The sequence below is a fragment of the Capra hircus genome, chromosome 17 (genome assembly GCF_001704415.2).
Source record: "Capra hircus breed San Clemente chromosome 17, ASM170441v1, whole genome shotgun sequence".
Taxonomy (NCBI): Eukaryota; Metazoa; Chordata; class Mammalia; order Artiodactyla; family Bovidae; genus Capra; species Capra hircus.
The window spans coordinates 31,334,939-31,352,316 of NC_030824.1; the positions used below are offsets into that span (position 1 = coordinate 31,334,939).

The 17,378-nt window shown below is 40.9% G+C and overlaps 1 protein-coding gene across 6 annotated transcripts in view; it reads left to right on the forward strand.

Moving 5' to 3' along the window:
• RAPGEF2 (Rap guanine nucleotide exchange factor 2) overlaps positions 1-17,378 on the forward strand; it is a 262,810-nt gene that overhangs the window by 165,345 nt on the left and 80,087 nt on the right. For 2 of the 6 annotated variants that reach the window (XM_018061495.1, XM_018061496.1), the window contains exon 1: positions 3,055-3,114. The exons of 3 other annotated variants lie outside the window; for them this stretch is intronic. In XM_018061495.1, coding sequence (XP_017916984.1) covers positions 3,055-3,114 — 60 coding nt within the window. Of the gene's footprint in view, positions 1-2,561; positions 3,115-17,378 lie in introns of those variants that run through there. One more of the 6 variants, XM_018061494.1, reaches the window with a different exon arrangement.

Below are 17,378 nucleotides of genomic sequence, written 5' to 3' on the forward strand. Positions count from 1 at the left end.
GGATGTCTATTTGTTCCAGCACCATTTGTTGAAGAGACTATCTTTGGTCTATTGCCTTGCCTTTTTCTCCTTTGTCAAATATCAGCACTGACTACTTTTAAGTAGTTTATTTGTCTGTTATAGAAAGATATTTGGTATTTTGATAGAGACTGGTTTACAGGATCAAATATGATCTTGTCAGTGTCCATTCCTAGTCACTGAGGATTTCATTCATTCAAAAACCATGTAGCATGCTGTGCACTGCAATACCAGGGCACAGAGGCAAGCATGATGCCAGTCCTCATAGACAAGGGCATGTAGCAGGGTAAGCACATACTAACTGCTCAAATAATTAAGGGTAAAGTCACAGCGTGGCAGGGAAGTGATCCACAATATGATGGTAAACTTGAGGGCGTTTCACCCGGGTGTTGTGAGGGGTGGAGTAGGAGTCAGTCCAGATAGAGAGGTCAAGGCAGAGGAAATAGGGTGCAAAAAGGTCCTCTTCCTCTTCAAGAAAGCAGTAGGAAGGCATGGGTTTTCTTGATGTGGAAAAGGGGGCTCAGTGGATTCAGGTGAAATGACCAGCTTTTAGTCTTTAAAATATCTCAGATGTCATTTGTTAAACTGGTTGAGTGGATTAAGTTCGAACTGAACCCAGGGAGTTTCCTAAGGAGGCTTCTGCAGTTTTCCAGGCAAAAAAGTAATGACTGGAGTGTGATGATAGTGACGGAGAGGAAGAGAAATCCGAGTTTTAGAGAGAACGTCATTACTGGGATATTGTGGTGGATTGGATGTGGAGAGGGTGTTAAGGGTGACTTGCCACTGTCTCAGTCGTGTCTCAGGACCGTGGCGGTCCTCCATCAAGAGGGCAGTGGGATGAGGGATGATGGAACCAAAGCAGGTGATTCCTTGAGAGGTCAGGTTGTGAAGTGGGGAAGCCATCAGACAGTAGTAGCCTGGTAACCTCAGGAGAATGCCGGATCTCGGCAGGATTTCTAGGTTTGGTTTTGCTTTTGAGATGGGAGAGACCTGACTGGTTCAAAAGTCAGTGTGGAGTACCTCTAGTGGTGAGAGAGAGGTTGAGTATATGTGGGAGAGAAGGGGTAATGGATAATATAAGAAGTCTGTGAACGGGGCATGTCTTGGGGAGAGGGATCCAAAATAGAGATGTGGGGGGCCCGGCCGCCTTCACGTGTGAGGGGAGGAAAGAAGATAAGCGCTGTGGGTGTGGCTTGGGTAGGGAGAGAGGGAAGCAGGAGTCAGCAGGCACCAGCAGCTCCAAAGTCAACTGTTCCAGCAGCTGGATGTTCCGTATTTATTTTCTGTTATATACGCCATTTATGGGTAGAGGTGACTGTGAGAAATGGACCTGGGCTTCCAGATTAGGATGTCCACTATAATGCTTTCTTTTCACATAACCTACTTACCTGGGTGGAGTTCAGAGTCTGTGGCAGAATAATACAACCTTATTAAATTTCAACCTTCTGCCTCTTAAGTGTTTTTTTAAATCCTGAGCAGGTTTATTTTGATATTATTTGCAAGGTACTATATGTGTTTGTGTGCGCGCGCGCATGTGTATGGGTGTTTGTGAAAAATCACATCTTCTAAATTTATACAGAGCTTGCATTCTGTGAATTTTTGGTGGTTTGCTATAGCACAGCGATATTTGAGGGTGGGGAAAGTGGTCACGTCCATTCTTGTTTCTTCACCTTGGTGAAAAAAATCATATTTTAGTTCAAAGCTATTCAAGTAAGTCCTTGCTCTGCCTTCCCACCCTGTCTTCAGTGATATTATTTGGAGTCAGCAATCAATGGATTCCACCCCTCTGAGACTTGCTTAACCTACAGCTGCTGATACAACACAGGCAAGAGCACGTTACTTTATCTGAATTGTCCATCGCTACCTTAATGAGTGAAATGGTTAAGGAGAGGAGGGGGCGAGCCTTAAGAAACGTGTGTACCGTTTGAGCTGAATATTTCAGTGTATATAGGGGAGGGAGGGCGAGAGAGAAATCCACTTACATCACTAGAACTGCATTGACTGTGAGCCTTGCAGGTTAAGAGACAGACTCCAGTGTCTTGCTTTCTGCAGGAAGCAGCAATGCCGCCTGTTTCCTAAGAGGAATTTTTTATTTAGAAAAGGAAGCTTTCTCTCTACCCAGGAAATGGCTTTCCTTGTGCGTTGCTATGCCAACTGCCTGCAGCCATGGTCCTCCAAAGTAAGCACAATAATGTAATTATATTGGTGTATTGCATTCAGACTCCTGCTTCTCGAGATTGTGTGTGTGTGTGCATGTGCCGTGTTTCTGTTAGTGACTCTCTTGCTGGCAGTCATGGTTGTGTTGAGTGTGAGGGACAGACATCATTAGATCAAATGTCCATCAGTGTCATGCCGCTGAGATTAATTGTGCAAACTTGGTTAGTGGAGTGGGACAGAGATCACTGGTCACTGCTCCGTCAGCATCACTGGCAGCCAGGGAGGAGGTCCCGATTCACACGCTCTGCCCTGGTTCTTTCTTTCTTCCTCTTTCTTCTTTTTTCCATGGTCGGAGGGGTCCGTACATGTGATTGCAAATGAGACAAGAGTATTAACAATGCTTGGCTGAATGCTGGAGACTGGTTCCTCCACCACCCTAATATCATTCTGTAGGAAGCCTTTTGGAGGAGAGTCTGTGTGCAGTCAGCCATTTTAGCTTTTTTTTTTTTTTTTCTTTCCTCCTTTTCTTTTGCCTCTTGTTCTTCAGCCTCAGAAATGATCTTGCTCTCGGGGAAGACTGAAAGCTGGATAAGGTTTCCTGGGTCTCGCCATAGCTTGAGATGGTTAGAGTTTCTGTGTTATAAAAATGGAGACCAGCAGGGTCGGGCAGATCCCTTTTCTGGTCCGCAAGTGTGAGGGTTTTCAGCTTACCGGTAGTGAGACTTGAGACTGCAGCTGACTCTCCTCCTCCTCCTTTTTTTTTTTTCTTCTTGCTTTCTGTTCTTTTTTCTTTTAATTCATTGCTGTCAAGGGTGACTTGCTGTCCATGAGAGACTGTTACATGATGTGTAAATTCAGCCCAGCATATGTTTCTTCATTATGAAACCACTAGCAATCCCAGCTAACCATGGAGTTATGGGCCAGCAGGAGAAACATTCAGTAAGTACCTCAAATGCTGCTTGTGCTTCCATCGCACGTCATAGAGAATGGCTTTAAAATGGGGATGATCACTGCTTCTCTTCAAGGGGGGGCAGGGTTTTTAGAGGGTATGACATTCTGCTTGGAGGAGGGAGGGTAAGTTACAGCTGCCTTGTTCTTCCAATTTTATTGTGATTAAAAAAAATTTTTTTTAAGCCAAGACCAGTAGTCCACTTAAAGCAAGATCATGAACATTGGTAGATGTTGGATGGCTGCTTTTTATAATCAGAAATTAAAGCTTGATAATTCAGCTTTAACTTAATACTTGAATAGTTTCTTAAAATATTTGTATAGTTGAATTTCATGAGAGATCACAAAAAGGTTATTGGAAACAGGCGTCTGTAGTACGGAATTCACATGTAGGCTTGGGGGAGGGAGGAGAGCTTTGGCTATTGATTTGGTAATAAAACGATCAGTGAGACTCATCTGACTTCTTAAATGTGTATTAACAGGTGATGAGAACACAGGGTTCTTTTTAATGCCACGAGTGTTGCTTCTTTATAATTGATCCCATGAGTCAGCCCTGCATTTGTCATGCTGAAATCCCACAGGCAGCTACTGCTGTTAGCGAGAAACACTTTTCTCTGGTTAATCCCAAGTCCCAGCCTCCTGCTCCAGGAATGCAAGTTCCCACTTTGCTGCCTTCATATCACCATGTTGGAAGTTTGCTGCCATCACTGATTCATATGTGTGTACATATGTATATTTAACTGTCCCGAATGAAAAGGCATATGTTTAGGCAGCTTATATAGTCATTAGTCTAAATATTTTTAAAACATCTATTCTTATATGCTGGCATCTGGTGAATATTCTACTAGGGTATAGGAATTATCTTTTATGTATACTAAAATGGTTGAGATGTTAAACTTCGAAAATGGAGATAAATCACTGAGGCTTTGAAAATGTATAGACAGAAGGCCATGAATTAGAATGTTTAAATGCCTGGATTTGTTTGTCTAATTTGGTTTTGTTCACCATCATGAACAACATTATTAACTAAATCTGAGAGGCTTTCTGGGACGCTGCGAGTGCAGTCCCAGGGTAGGAGCCACGGATGTTCCCGGGCTGCGGCCGTGGTGGAAGCGTGTTATGATGCAGGGCTTGGAGCCCAGCCCCGCTGTAATGAGATCCTTGTGGTACCTTGCTAATTAAATCTCTTCGGATCAGATCCAAAAAAAGACCAGCCTTATACTTAATTTCACTAATAAGAAATGTTGTTATAGAGAAGTTCCACTCTGGTTAGATTTTATTAGCAGGGCCTCTGACGTGAAGCTCCTCTGCACTCTGGAGTTTTCCAGGGACCAGTAAGCACGATCCTTAAACAGCACCTGAGGAACTTAGAAGCAAAGTTCAAATCACAGGCTCCTTGTTTACCTTTTTCATTGGTCCTTTCTCAGAATGGAGAGATGGGGTTACTGAAATTAATAGTAATATAATTATTTTTTATTTTATTTTGTTTTGTCTGTGCTGGGTCTTCACTGAGGTGTGTGGTCTTCTGTAGTGGAGGCGCTCGGGCTCTCTAGTTGGCATGTGGGCTTAGTTGCTCCACAGCATATGGCATCTTAGTTCCCTGACCAGGGATCGAACCCACCTTCCCTGCAATGGAAGGCAGATTCTTTACCACTGAACCATCAGGGAAGTCCCAATAATAGTATGAGCAAAGAAAATTGTTAAAGTATTTACTGGTGGGCAAGGAAAAAGTTATGACTACATTTGTGAAAATGTTCAACCACTCAAACAGTGCATAGAGGGCTGTTCCCAAAAGCATTTTTATTTCCTGACAAGTGCTTTATGTTTTACTAAATTCCAAGTTAGTGCTTTGATAAAAGTAGCCCTAGCCATAAGGTTTCTGTGAGTCACGTGCTGTCTATAAAACATGTCAGTGGTGTCTCCTATGACACTTTTGTGACAGATTGAAGTCCTGGAGTTCTCTGTCCAGAGCAGCCTCTGGGGCGGGGTTGTCAGGGTCTTGCTACCTGGTCCTCGTTGATGAGGCCTTTGGTTATCTAGGCTCTGCTGGTTAATGAGCAGATTTTTAAGATTTGAATGTTTGCAGGAGTTGAAACAGGAGAATCTTTTAAGATTTTAATTTTGTGCAGGAGTTGAACAGGGGAATAACTTTCCAGCTCTCACATAGTAGGTGACTCAGGAAATAGCTGTTGAGCAAATGTGAGTGGGACGCCTCTCTTTGCCCTGTGAGGTTTTAAGAGCTTTCACAAGGATAATGTCAGAGCTAATTTTAAATGAGTAAAACTTAGTAATGTCAAAAGTAACTTCCATTTTTTGCCTCTTCAAAAAGTTTGTGGCTGTTAAGTGGCTTTGTTTCTTTGACTTCAGAAGGGAGGGAGATGATGAAAGGGAAACACCGTTACACCAGGGGATTTTTTGCTACAGCTGTGGCTGAGCCCAAGGAGTAAACTCAATTTTTGTATCTTGTAAGAATCTTTAGGATCTTAGGGGCTTTTTATTCTTGCCCCGTCCTGCTCTGTGTGTCATCTCAGCTGCTGACACTTCGCAGGTGCACATTAAACATTGTCGAATTTCTCATGTGTGTGAGTTTGGGGGCCTCATTTAACCCTTTACACTAGTGTATTTTATGTGTTGCCACCTCTCCTCACTGGTCCTCTCCATCTGGCCAGGCGTGAATACTGAGGTGAACACCTGGGCGTCACCAAGACCTCGCCTACATCTGGGCTCTCTTCTCACCACCTCGTGCTCCCTCTCCAGGGGAGCCTTGTGATCTGAGGAATTTTGACAATAAGAGATTATTAGCATTTTAAAATGTATGATAAAACCGCATTTCCAGTAGACTACTGTGGGACACTAGGGGTACAGGCTGTTAATAGATGTTATATGAGAAAAGCTTCACAGGCTTAGTAAGTTGCGGGAGACCTAGGGGTGACATGTGAGGGGTTGTTACTGTGTTTACCAGCTGTTCTGCCTTCCACCTGCCTTTTCACGCACTTCAGATGAACTAGCGGGAGGAGGGCTCCTTAAGTGTGCTTTTGAAGGTTGTGCCCTATAGAGTGACTTAGAAACTTTGTACATTTTTTAAAATGAGTCAGTTAAAATAAGTCAGCTTGATACTACTGAACTGATCCTCTGTTTTCCAGTTGCACTTTTTAGTAGAATTATTGATATGTGTAGTGCTCTGTACTTACAATAAGTGAGACTTTAGTTGTGATTAAATGATACTTTTTAAAAAGTGGCTGATATAAGAAAATGCCTGCTTAAATGCAGGGAATAAACAGTGATAGCTATCATTTATTGAGCACTTGTATGACAGGCACAATACCACATGCCCTGACTTTATTTTTATAACAACCCTCTAAAGAAAGATTTGTTATCACCCTTTTAGATATGCTGAAAATGAGCATTAGAAAGATTAAAAAAATACTTTTCCTCAGGACCAGTAAGTGGTGGAACATCATTGGAGCCCAAGTGTGTCTGATTTCATAGCCCTGCTTTACCCACCACTCTGTCTTGCTTCTCTTTCTATGGCCCAGTTTAATCTAAATCAGTTGTGTGGACTGTGTACTTATCAGAACTGATGTGAACTATTGGAATACACAACTTAAAAAAAATGCTCGCTTTTCCCCTGCTACTCCTGTTTCTCCTGGTATGTGTGACATTCCAAGTTCATATATTATGATCAAAATTATCTTACAAACTTTTAAAAACACAGTTTTGTAAAACTATTTGATAGATAATAATACTTCTGTCAACCCATCACAGAAGGACAAACACTGTATGATCCCACTTATAGGAGATCTCTAGACCAGTCAGATTCATAGAGACAAAAAGTAGAATGGTGATTTTACAGGTTGGAGGAGGGGGAAGTGGAGACTACTTCTGGTGGGTATGGAATTTCACTTTGGGAAAATGTGAGAGTTCTAGAGGTGGATGTTGGTGACAGTTGCCCAGCATTGTGAGTGTACTTAATGCCTCAGAACTGTACACTTACAGGTGGTTAAAATGGTTAATTTTATGCTTTCTATATATCACCATAATAAAAGAAAGTTAAAATGTTAAAAAAAATAGTGCTTTGGTGTCTTTCGATGTTGTCTTGAGGCTGGAGTTGGGATGATCAGGAGCAGTTATCATTTGGCCCGATTCCATTTCCTCCTGCTCTTCTGTGTTTGGTCCTGTTGGGACCAAACAGTTTTAATTGCTGTTTAACTCTTTCATTATAAACTTGATGCCTCAACTTCTGCTTCCTTTGTAACTCCTGACGGCCTGCCCCTGGCTACCTGTTTGTGCTCCACTAGCAGCCCTGACCTGGCTGTTCCACAGCCCCATTTCTGCTCACGACCATCTCTCTCAAGTCCACACTGGCCCTGACTCATCTGTAGCCACAAGTCATCATTTTATGAGCCTAAGTTCCTACTGGTCACCAAGACCCTCTGTAACCTACCTTCTCTAACTAAGGAGCACATTTCCCCCCCACCTGCACCTTTTTCATTTAGGACAAGATGCTCTGATTACAGACACTAAGGGTTCATTTTCTTTGCTCGCTTCTCAGCCTGCAGTGCTGTGTGCTTGACTTTCATTTGCTCCTTGCTTCTATTCATCTCTGCTTCCTCTGAATGATAATTTAGTGGCACTTAATATGTAATTCTTAATTTTATTAATTTTTGTAATTGGTTTGGTCTTTACAGTTAGATGAGACATTGTATCTTGAGTGAATTATCCACCTTCCTGGTACCAGATGTGAAGGATACAGTTGGAATGAAAAACAGTTTATCAACTGTTGAGAATACAGAATAGAGAAGCTTTTCTAGGATGGAAGAGTCACAAGTGAGGCTTCCAAGGATATGAGGAATTAGGAGGTTATGAGAAAAACAATGAGATCATCACTGTTGGAATGGATTATGTCAGGGAGAATAGGGCAATACAGGTGGCAGACGAAGGTGTTAACCTGACAAATTAATGGCCATAATATGAAGGTCCGGCAAAGGAGTTAACCAACCACCTCTTTTCTGACTCCCAACTCTCTGTCTTTAACTAGAAAAGATCTAAGAAAACTTAATTTTTAAAAAATCGCTTTTATCCTACCATGACAGTCTGACCTTGTCTATAAACACTGGGTAGTGTCTTTTTAATATAATTTTACTGATGCATTTTCCTTAGCAGTGTGGAAGATAGTGCTGAGATTAATCATAGCTGTTAGACTATGCCTCTTTTGGGTTAAGATTCCATCTCTTCTTTATCTGATCTTCATTTTGTCTATTATGACACATATATTTCCTGAGATGAAATAAACTTATCTCTTGGGGGAGGTTTTCCACTGTGCTAGCTCACAGAGGCCTGAGAGCAAGCAATATCCTATTGTTTTATTCAAGGACAAGGTCATCTTGTCTTGGATTTGGGCCAAGAAACCCTGGCAACAAATAATAGATCTTTTTACCCTGTTAGAAGTAAAGAAATATATTGTAGGGACTTGCCAGTGCATTGTATACACTGCTTATATGGGTAAGATTGAAGAAAGCTCTGTCCCATTGTAGGACACGTTAAAGGAAAATCCTTACTTTTGGTCAAAAGAAGCATACTTTCCACCTTTGCTTTTAAATATTGTTTATTAATGACCCATTTAAGTACAGACTACATAAAAATAAAACCAATTAAGATTAGTAGAAAAGAGAATTCTCAGAATGCATATTTTTAGAATATCAATTACTTCTTTAATCATGATAAAATAAAAACTATAGTTTTAATTTCTCATTTAAAATATCATATTTTATATGTTTGAAATGTTGATATTTAAGCCAAAGTAAATACTCTGTAAATTTGGTATTATAGATATAATTGGAGAAGGAAATGGCAACCCACTCCAGTATTCTTGGCTACAGAATCCTGTGCACAGAGGAGCCTGGTGGGCTGCTGTCGGTGAGGTCACACAGAGTCGGGCATGACTGAAGCAACTCAGCATGCATGCATGCATCAGAGAAGGAAATGGCAATCCACTCCAGTGTTCTTGCCTGGAGAATCCCAGGGACAGAGGAGCCTGGTGGGCTGCTGTCTATGGGGTCGCACAGAGTCAGGCACGACTGAAACGACTTAGCAGCAGCAGCAGCATATATAATTATCCCTGAACTATGACCTGAAATTTCTTTAGTCCTTGATTTTAGGCCTGACCATACTCTTAAATATTTTATTCAGGTAATCTGTTTAAGAATCCTTCTAAGAGTGATGACTCAAGTTTTCTTTTTCCTGTGCTTAATAGTCATTTAAAAATTATTTTTATTTAATTTAAATCCTTGATGAAGAACGTTTTAGTGCTTACTTTATGTTGTTGTTTAGTTACTAAGTTGTTTCCGACTCTTTTGTGACCTCATGGACTGTAGCCCACCAGCCTTCTCTGTCCATGGAATTTTCCCTGGCAAGAATGCTGGAGTGGGTTATCATTTCCTTCCTTGGGGATCTTCCCAACCCAAGGATTGAACCCACATCCTCTGCAGGTGGGTTCTTTACCTCTGAGCCACCAGGGAAGCCCTTACTTTATGTACCTAGTGAAAAAAGTAACTTATGGATGTAGCAGTCTTTTCAAAACTTTTCCTACTAAAAGCAAATGACCACTTTATCATTATCCATGTATTTTATTTGGATTATGATTTAGTTATGAACTTAAAAAAGTAAGATTTTAAAAACTAAGGAAAATGAGTGTCTGGATGAGAGAAATACCCGTAAGAGAAAGTGGGGTGCAAGCGTATGTGTGTGTATAATTTAAATGAAAGTCAGTGTCCTCCAGGTCTCTGTTAATTTCTTTGTTCTAAGATCTTTGCTTTCTATGACCTCCTTATTCTTCTTCACCATTAAGACATGGTCTTTATTTTTGGAGACCTGACACATGCTTATGATTGTTTCCATGTACAGTATTAAAATGCCAGGACTATTAGTACTACCTTAGGTGTTACACAGAAGGGGTTAAATAAAATTGTCTATTTGGGGGAACATAGATAGGAAGCTTGTTCAGAAACACACAAGAGACCATAAACGCACATTTACACACTCAAGCACATAGAGAAATGATGTAAGAGAGCTCCCCCCCATAAAGTATCCTGTCCTTCTGCAGACCGTAGCACGCACTGGCCTCTCAGACCCGTGATCCCTGGCCCTCCCTTTCCTGCTGGTCTGGAAACACCCTGGCCACATAGAACGGGCCAGTTGTCAGCCTCTGCCATTTCTGTTTGTTGACCAAACCTCTGGAATGGGTCTTTTAAAAAAAAATCTTTATTTACTTTTGGCTGTATCGAGTTTTCGTTGCTGTGCGCAATTCTCTTTCTAGTTGTGGCATGTGGGGGTCTTAGTTCTCTGACCAGGGATCAAACACATGTCCCCTGCACTGGAAGGCAGACTCTTTTTTTTCTTTTTTTTTTAAGCTTTTTGTGTTGAGTTGTAACTGATTAACCATGTTGTGGCAGTTTGAGGTAAACATTGGAGGGACTCAGCCATATGTATACATGTGTCCGTTCTCTCCCACACTCCCCTTCCATCCAGGCTGCCGCATAACATTAAGCAGAGTTCTCTGTGCTCTACAGTAGATCCTTGTTGGTTATCCATTTTAAATATAACAATGTGTACCTGTCCATCCCACACTCCCTACCTATTCCTTCTCCTTATCCTGGAAGGCAGATTCTTAACCACTGGACCATCAGGAAAGTTCCTAGTATGGATCTTTTATGTTAATTATTCTGTGTTCTCTCTGTCTCATATCTGTATCTATCTATACTATATATAGAGTATACATGAAATATAAGGATATGCATTTGTATATGCTCAGTTACGCAGTTGTGTCCGACCCTGTGTGACCCCATGGACTGTAGTCCACCAGCCTCCTCTGTCGATGGGATTTTTCAGGCAAGAATTCTGGAGTGGGTTACCATTTCTTCCTCTAAAGGATCTTCCCGATCTAGGGATCGAACTAGTGTTTCCTGTGTCTCCTATATTGCAGGCAGATCCTTAACCACTGAGCCATCAGGGAAGCCATATATAACAATGGATTTTATTTTTTTGTACAGTTTGTGATTTGTCATATTTGCACAGTTTATCCACCGACCTCCAGTGTTTCTTCTATACTTTGAGTCATTGTGCAAATATCCCCACATGCTACACATCTCATTTTGTATCAGTATACCATGCCCTCTTCATCACCTATACTACCTATTCATTGTAAAGGCTGTTCTCAGAGCCATCGTGGGCATGGACTCACTTTACAATATTTGATCAATAAAGTGCCAATCTGAAAAACACTTTTGAACTACTAAGGTACATATTCTTAGTGAACTATGGAGAAGTATGTTACTGGTTTATAATATTGACTTGGTTTGATTGTAAAATAAAGCATACCCCCATATGCATATATGTTATTTCATGCATGTGTGTGTGTTTATGTAAATATGATTGATCCAAAATTTATATGTAATTTACAGATGTATAAAAAGCTTAGAATTCTGTAAGTTTTTTGGCAGAGGCTAATTTTCAGGGGATGGCAGAGGATGAGATGGTTAGATAGCATCACTGACTCAATGACATGAATTTTAGCAAATTCTAGGAGATAGAAGAGGACAGGGAAGCCTGGCGTGCTGCAGTCCATGGGGTCTAAAGAGTTGGGCACGACTTAGCAACTGTAACAATAACAATTTTCAGGGATATCTGAAAATGTGTGTGATCTTCTGTGATAACCGTTTTATTTTCTTATAGATCTATTTTGAAGTGAAGTTTGCTCAGTCATGTCTGACTCTTTGCGATCCCATGGACTTTACAGTCCATGGAATTCTCTAGGCCAGAATACTGGAGTCGGTAGCCTTTCTTTTCTCCAGGGCATCCTCCCAACCCAGGGATTCAACCCAGGGATCGAACCCAGGCCTCCCACATTGCAGGGGCTTTCCTCATAGCTCAGTTGGTAAAGAATCCGCATGCATTGCAGGAGACCCTGGTTCAGTTCCTGGTTCAATTCCTGGGTCGGGAGAAAGGATAGGCTACCCATTTCAGTATTCTTGGGCTTCATTTGTGGCTCAACTGGGAAAGCTCTATTTTAGAGATCTGAAAAATACAGATTAAGATGGGAGCCCCTTATTATGGATTATCTCCAGTAGGTCAACATTTCTCTAAGTTCCAGTGTATACCATCATGCCTTTGATAAGAGACAGTGAAATATGGCTATAGAAAAGGTATATAATTATAATCTTTTGATTGTCTCTCTTCTCTAAGAATAAAAAGAATGGGTTCAACCTAACCATTTTACTCTTTTAAGTATTTTTAATAAGTGAGTCACTCTTTTTTTTCATTTTTCTCAGTAATTAAGAAAACTTTGGAGTTAAGTGGGAGTGTTATGCCGTGTAGTATTTCTGAGTTTTCTGGAACTGAGGAGTTCACAGTACCTTTAATATTAGTGAAAAAGATTGCCTAGGGATGTCAATAAGAATTCAGAAGGATTCTATAGTTACTGGGCTACAGTGGCTGGGTTAGTAGGGCAGGGTGCAAGGTTTGCAGAAATTGAGGGATGGGTACAATTTACATGTCAGGTTTCCAGTAATTGAGAATGTCAGGGATTAAGTTAATTTTTTCTTTATGGCTAACTAGACTTATTTGTTTTCTTTTCTTCATTTTTAAATGGCAATTTAAAAATGTGAATTTTTTATAATACCTTCATACTAACATATAAGGCCTCCTATTTCTTATTGATCACTTCCCTGGTGGCTCAGATGGCAAAGAATCTGCCTGGTCTGTGGAAAACCTGGGTTCAATCCCTGGGTGGGGAAGATCCTCTGGAAAAGTGGGTTGCAGTATTCTTTCCTGGAGAATTCCATGGACAGAGGAGCCTGGCGAGCTACCGTCCATGGGGTTGCAGAGAGTCAGACACAACTGGGCAACTAACACACACACATGCACATGTTTCTTATTGAAAACTTCCATTTGTGGAAATAATCAAATGTCAGAATCATACTACCTTATTTATTTATTTTGATCATGCCAGCAGCATAAGGAATCCCAATCAGGGATCAAACCCACACCTCCTGCCATTGAAGTGCAGGATTGTAATCACTGGATTGCCAGGGAAGTCCCCAGATCATATCCCAGATCAGCTTTAGGGATAACATTTACCCAAAAGTGAAAATGAAAGTCTCTCAGTTGTGTCTGAATCTTTGCAGCCCCATGGACTGTAGCCCGCCAGGCTCCTCTGTCCATGGGGATTCTCTAGGTAAGAGTACTGAAGTGGGTTGCCCTTCCCTTCTCCAGTGGATCTTCCCAACCCAAGGATCGAACCTAGGTCTCCCACATTGCAGAGGGATTGTTTACCAGCTGAGCCAACAGGGAAGCAACATTTACCCAAGTATAAAAATAATTTTAAACCATTTTATTTACAAGAGGTACCCTTCGAATAGGTACACTAAATTTTACTGCTTGTTTTGTCTTGTGTTATGGCTGTTTAGGTGGTAGTTTGGTCTGTGGTTTGTCTCTTATTTGTTTTGTTCATAATTTATAATTAAAAATACATAGCTATACATATGCTTATTAAAGAGAAATAGAAGACAGATAAAGACGGAAAAGGATCACCGTTTTACTACCCAGATAAAATCATTGGTAACATTTTGATACATATCTTTGTATTGTATATATATGTACATTGTGTGTGTGTGTATATATATATATATATATAGTACATGCATACAATATATATTGTATATTGTATATATATATGGCCAACTTATTTAAGAGACACATTTTAGCTATTATGAAACTTCTGTCATAATCTGCCTTGTCTGTTTTATGATTTTAAAGTTTGCCATATAATATATATTAATATGTAACATGGCATGTGTGTTGTAGATAATGTAGCATATGAAATATATAGAAATTAAAAATTGAGGGAAATGTTATTTACTTAAGAGCTTCTTTAATTAGTGTTAGAATTCCATTCCAATATGGGAAAAAAAAGAATCCAGCGTGATTTTAATAAAGTTTGCTGTAGTCATGCTGCTGCTGCTGCTAAGTCGCTTCAGTCGTGTCCGACTCTGTGCGACCCCATAGACAGCAGCCCACCAGGCTCCCCCATCCCTAGGATTCTCCAGGCAAGAACACTGGAGTGGGTTGCCATTTCCTTCTCCAATGCATGAAAGTGAAAGTAAAAGTGAAGTCGCTCAGTCGAATCCGATCTTCGTGACCCCGTGGACTGCAGCCCCCCAGCTCCTCCGCCCATGGGATTTTCCAGGCAAGAGTACTGGAGTGGGGTGCCACTGCCTTCTCCTGCTGTAGTCATACTGTTGTGCTTTTCTTGAAGCTTATGCAAAATTTTAAGATACAAAAGTGTCAAAAGAAAAAGTAAACTTTTAAATAGCTAAAGAAAATATAAACATCTGTGACAATGCTTCTTTCCTCTTCCCATTCCACTGTAGAGTGTGTCTTTTACCACTGAAATTCTGTGTTCCTTTGAGTTGGGCGTGTTTCTAGATGACTTCTCCTGTTTTATTTTGCCTCTCTCCTCCCCTCAAAATTAACACCCTGATTTATAACTAAGATTTAAAGAATGTCTTTGGTGAACAAGCATCACAAAAGTTGATAGTAGTGCTATTAAATGAAAGGGTTATTCTGCTCTAGAAGAAGAGCTATAGATAAACTATGCTGCTGCTGCTAAATCGCTTCAGTTGTGTCTGACTCTGTGTGACCCCATAGATGGCAGCCCACCAGGCTCCCCCGTCCCTGGGATTCTCCAGGCAAGAACACTGGAGTGGGTTGCCATTTCCTTCTCCAATGCATGAAAGTGAAAAGTGAAAGTGAAGTCGCTCAGTCGTGTCCGACTCTTAGCGATCCCATGGACAGCAGCCTACCAGGCTCCTCCGTCTGTGGGATTTTCCAGGCAAGAGTACTGGAGTGGGTTGCCATTGCCTTCTCCATAGATAAACTATATGCCTCCCAATTTTTTCTCAGAGCAAGAGAACAGAAGAGGAGAATATAGATTGTAGTTCTCATTTAATAAAAGTGTCTTCAGTATTAGTGGAATAAAGTGTCAAAATAAATTGAACACTCATTAAATTAGTAGCTGGTAAGAAGTCTGTGTTGATACAAAAGTATGTGGATTAAAAGAAATGCATCCTTATGTAAGAACACCCTTGACTAGTGCAGCAGCATTCTCAAATCATTGTGAAACATGAACTGTAATGGGAATAAAAAATTACAAAAAGTTACTCACATTATTCTTGTGTTTTGTTTATCTAAGTTTAATTGTGTTTGTTTTGAAAGTATATGTTCTACTTAATTGTCTTTTGAAAAAAGAGGATTAATAATGAAGCAATGTATTTTGAATGTTTTTTTGTGGGTTTTATCTAGCTTTCTATAAAGATAATTTTAAAATATGGTTTGAAAATCATGCATCTGGTTGGAGTAGCATATATTTAAATGCTGGGTGAGCAGTTGGGGCAGAAAATACATAGGAGAGCCCTGGCAGGACATGTGATTCAACCAGACAAAGAAGGAAATAAGACTAACTGTGTCACAAACAGGGGTAGGAAACAAGATAAAAGGAAACGGGTGGTGGAAGGGGGAGCTTTTTGCAAGACAAACAGTATACTCAAGCACTGAAGCTTAAGTGTCCATATTCAAGCAAGGAAGAGTGAGTGGACTGGCGTGACAGGTGTGGAGGGGCACCTGGGGGATGTGGGTTGATGCCGGAGAGGCCTTTGAATGTCAGGTCAGAGAGCTTTGGCCTAATGCCATCGACTTATGTAATAATTAAAAAGCCGTTCGCTGTAGAATATAAGGAAATAAAAGTGTGATGCAGGATTCCAGAGTCCGTGATTTTGGTTTCTGAAGTCTGGGCTTTGTGTTAGGTCTTCCTTCAGGGTGGCTGGTAGGCACGCTGTCTCTGTTGATCTGCACCTAATTGACCAATCTTAAGACATTGTGGCTTGGTTCACCTGATTGTCAGTGACCCAGTATTTTCTTCTCAGACTTTTCTGACTGTGAGGTGGATCCCGGTTTCAAAGATGTTAAAATAAGAAAGGAGCTGTGCATCTTATTTGTTAATTTATTTTTGGTGTATAGAAACTAATTTTATTTTTTGAAAAAATTTTATTGGTTGTTAGTTTCTAATGGGCTTCCCAGGTGGCACTAGTGGTAAAGAACCCACCTGCCAATGCAGGAGACATAAGAGATACAGGTTGGGAAGATCCCCTGGAGGAGGGTTATGGTGACCCAGTCCGGTATTCTTGTCTGGAGAATCCCATGGACAGAGGAGCCTGGCAGGCTGTAGTTGCTGAGGTCACAAAGAGTTGGACATGACTGAAGCTCTTAGAAGCAGGAGCAATTTCTGCCATACAGCAAAGTGAGCCAGCTCTGTGTAGTGTGTATATGTGTGTGTGTATATGTATTTATATATAGAGAGAGGAGATTTTATATATATAATCTCTGTTTTTTGGATTTCCTCCCCATTCAAGTCACCACAGAGCACTGAGTAGAGTTCCCTGTGCTATACAGTAGGTTGTCACTAGTTGTCTATTTTATACATAGTATCAGTAGTGTATATATGATTGGGATTGACATAAAAGCTATGCATTTTAGAATCTGTGAAGTGTACTCTTAGCCCCATTAGTATAATGATATGCTTAATGTAGCGGTATTTGTGTATTACAATAATAGTGGTGAGCAGTAAGTTGTGGAGCTAAATGTACAACACATTTTTTAGGGAAATGTGTCCTGTGTTTGATCCTGGATATTTGTGAGCCAGTTCTTAGCCCCTGTCTTAGACTTACTCATAGATGAGTAGCAGGAAAGAGACCTGCTGACACTTTCTCTAAGTCTCACAGATGGGAGGCAGGGAACGTGCCAGGCAGCTGGAGCCCGCCAGGTGGGTGAGTGTGGACGTGGGAATTAAGGGTGTTTCAGGCAGACAGATTTTGGAGATTTCAAGTAGTGCATCAGAGTTGTCCTGATAGGAGAGTGAGAAGCCCAAGGTGAAACATGGTTGGAGATGCCTGCTCCCACATTGGTTTCAATACCATATTCTCATCATTTATAAGATGCTGTTGTTTCTACCTTGGAGGAACTTGAATCCTGAAATATATTGAAATAACGATCCAGGGATCCACTGGAGCTTCCAGAACTTAGCAGGGGATAGGGGAAGGAAATATCCCAGAGAAAGTGATGGTATTCCTGGTAACCCACTTATAAGCATAACCAACGTGGAAGATGAAAACTAGCCTGACCAGTTGTAAACTTTGTGAAGAAAG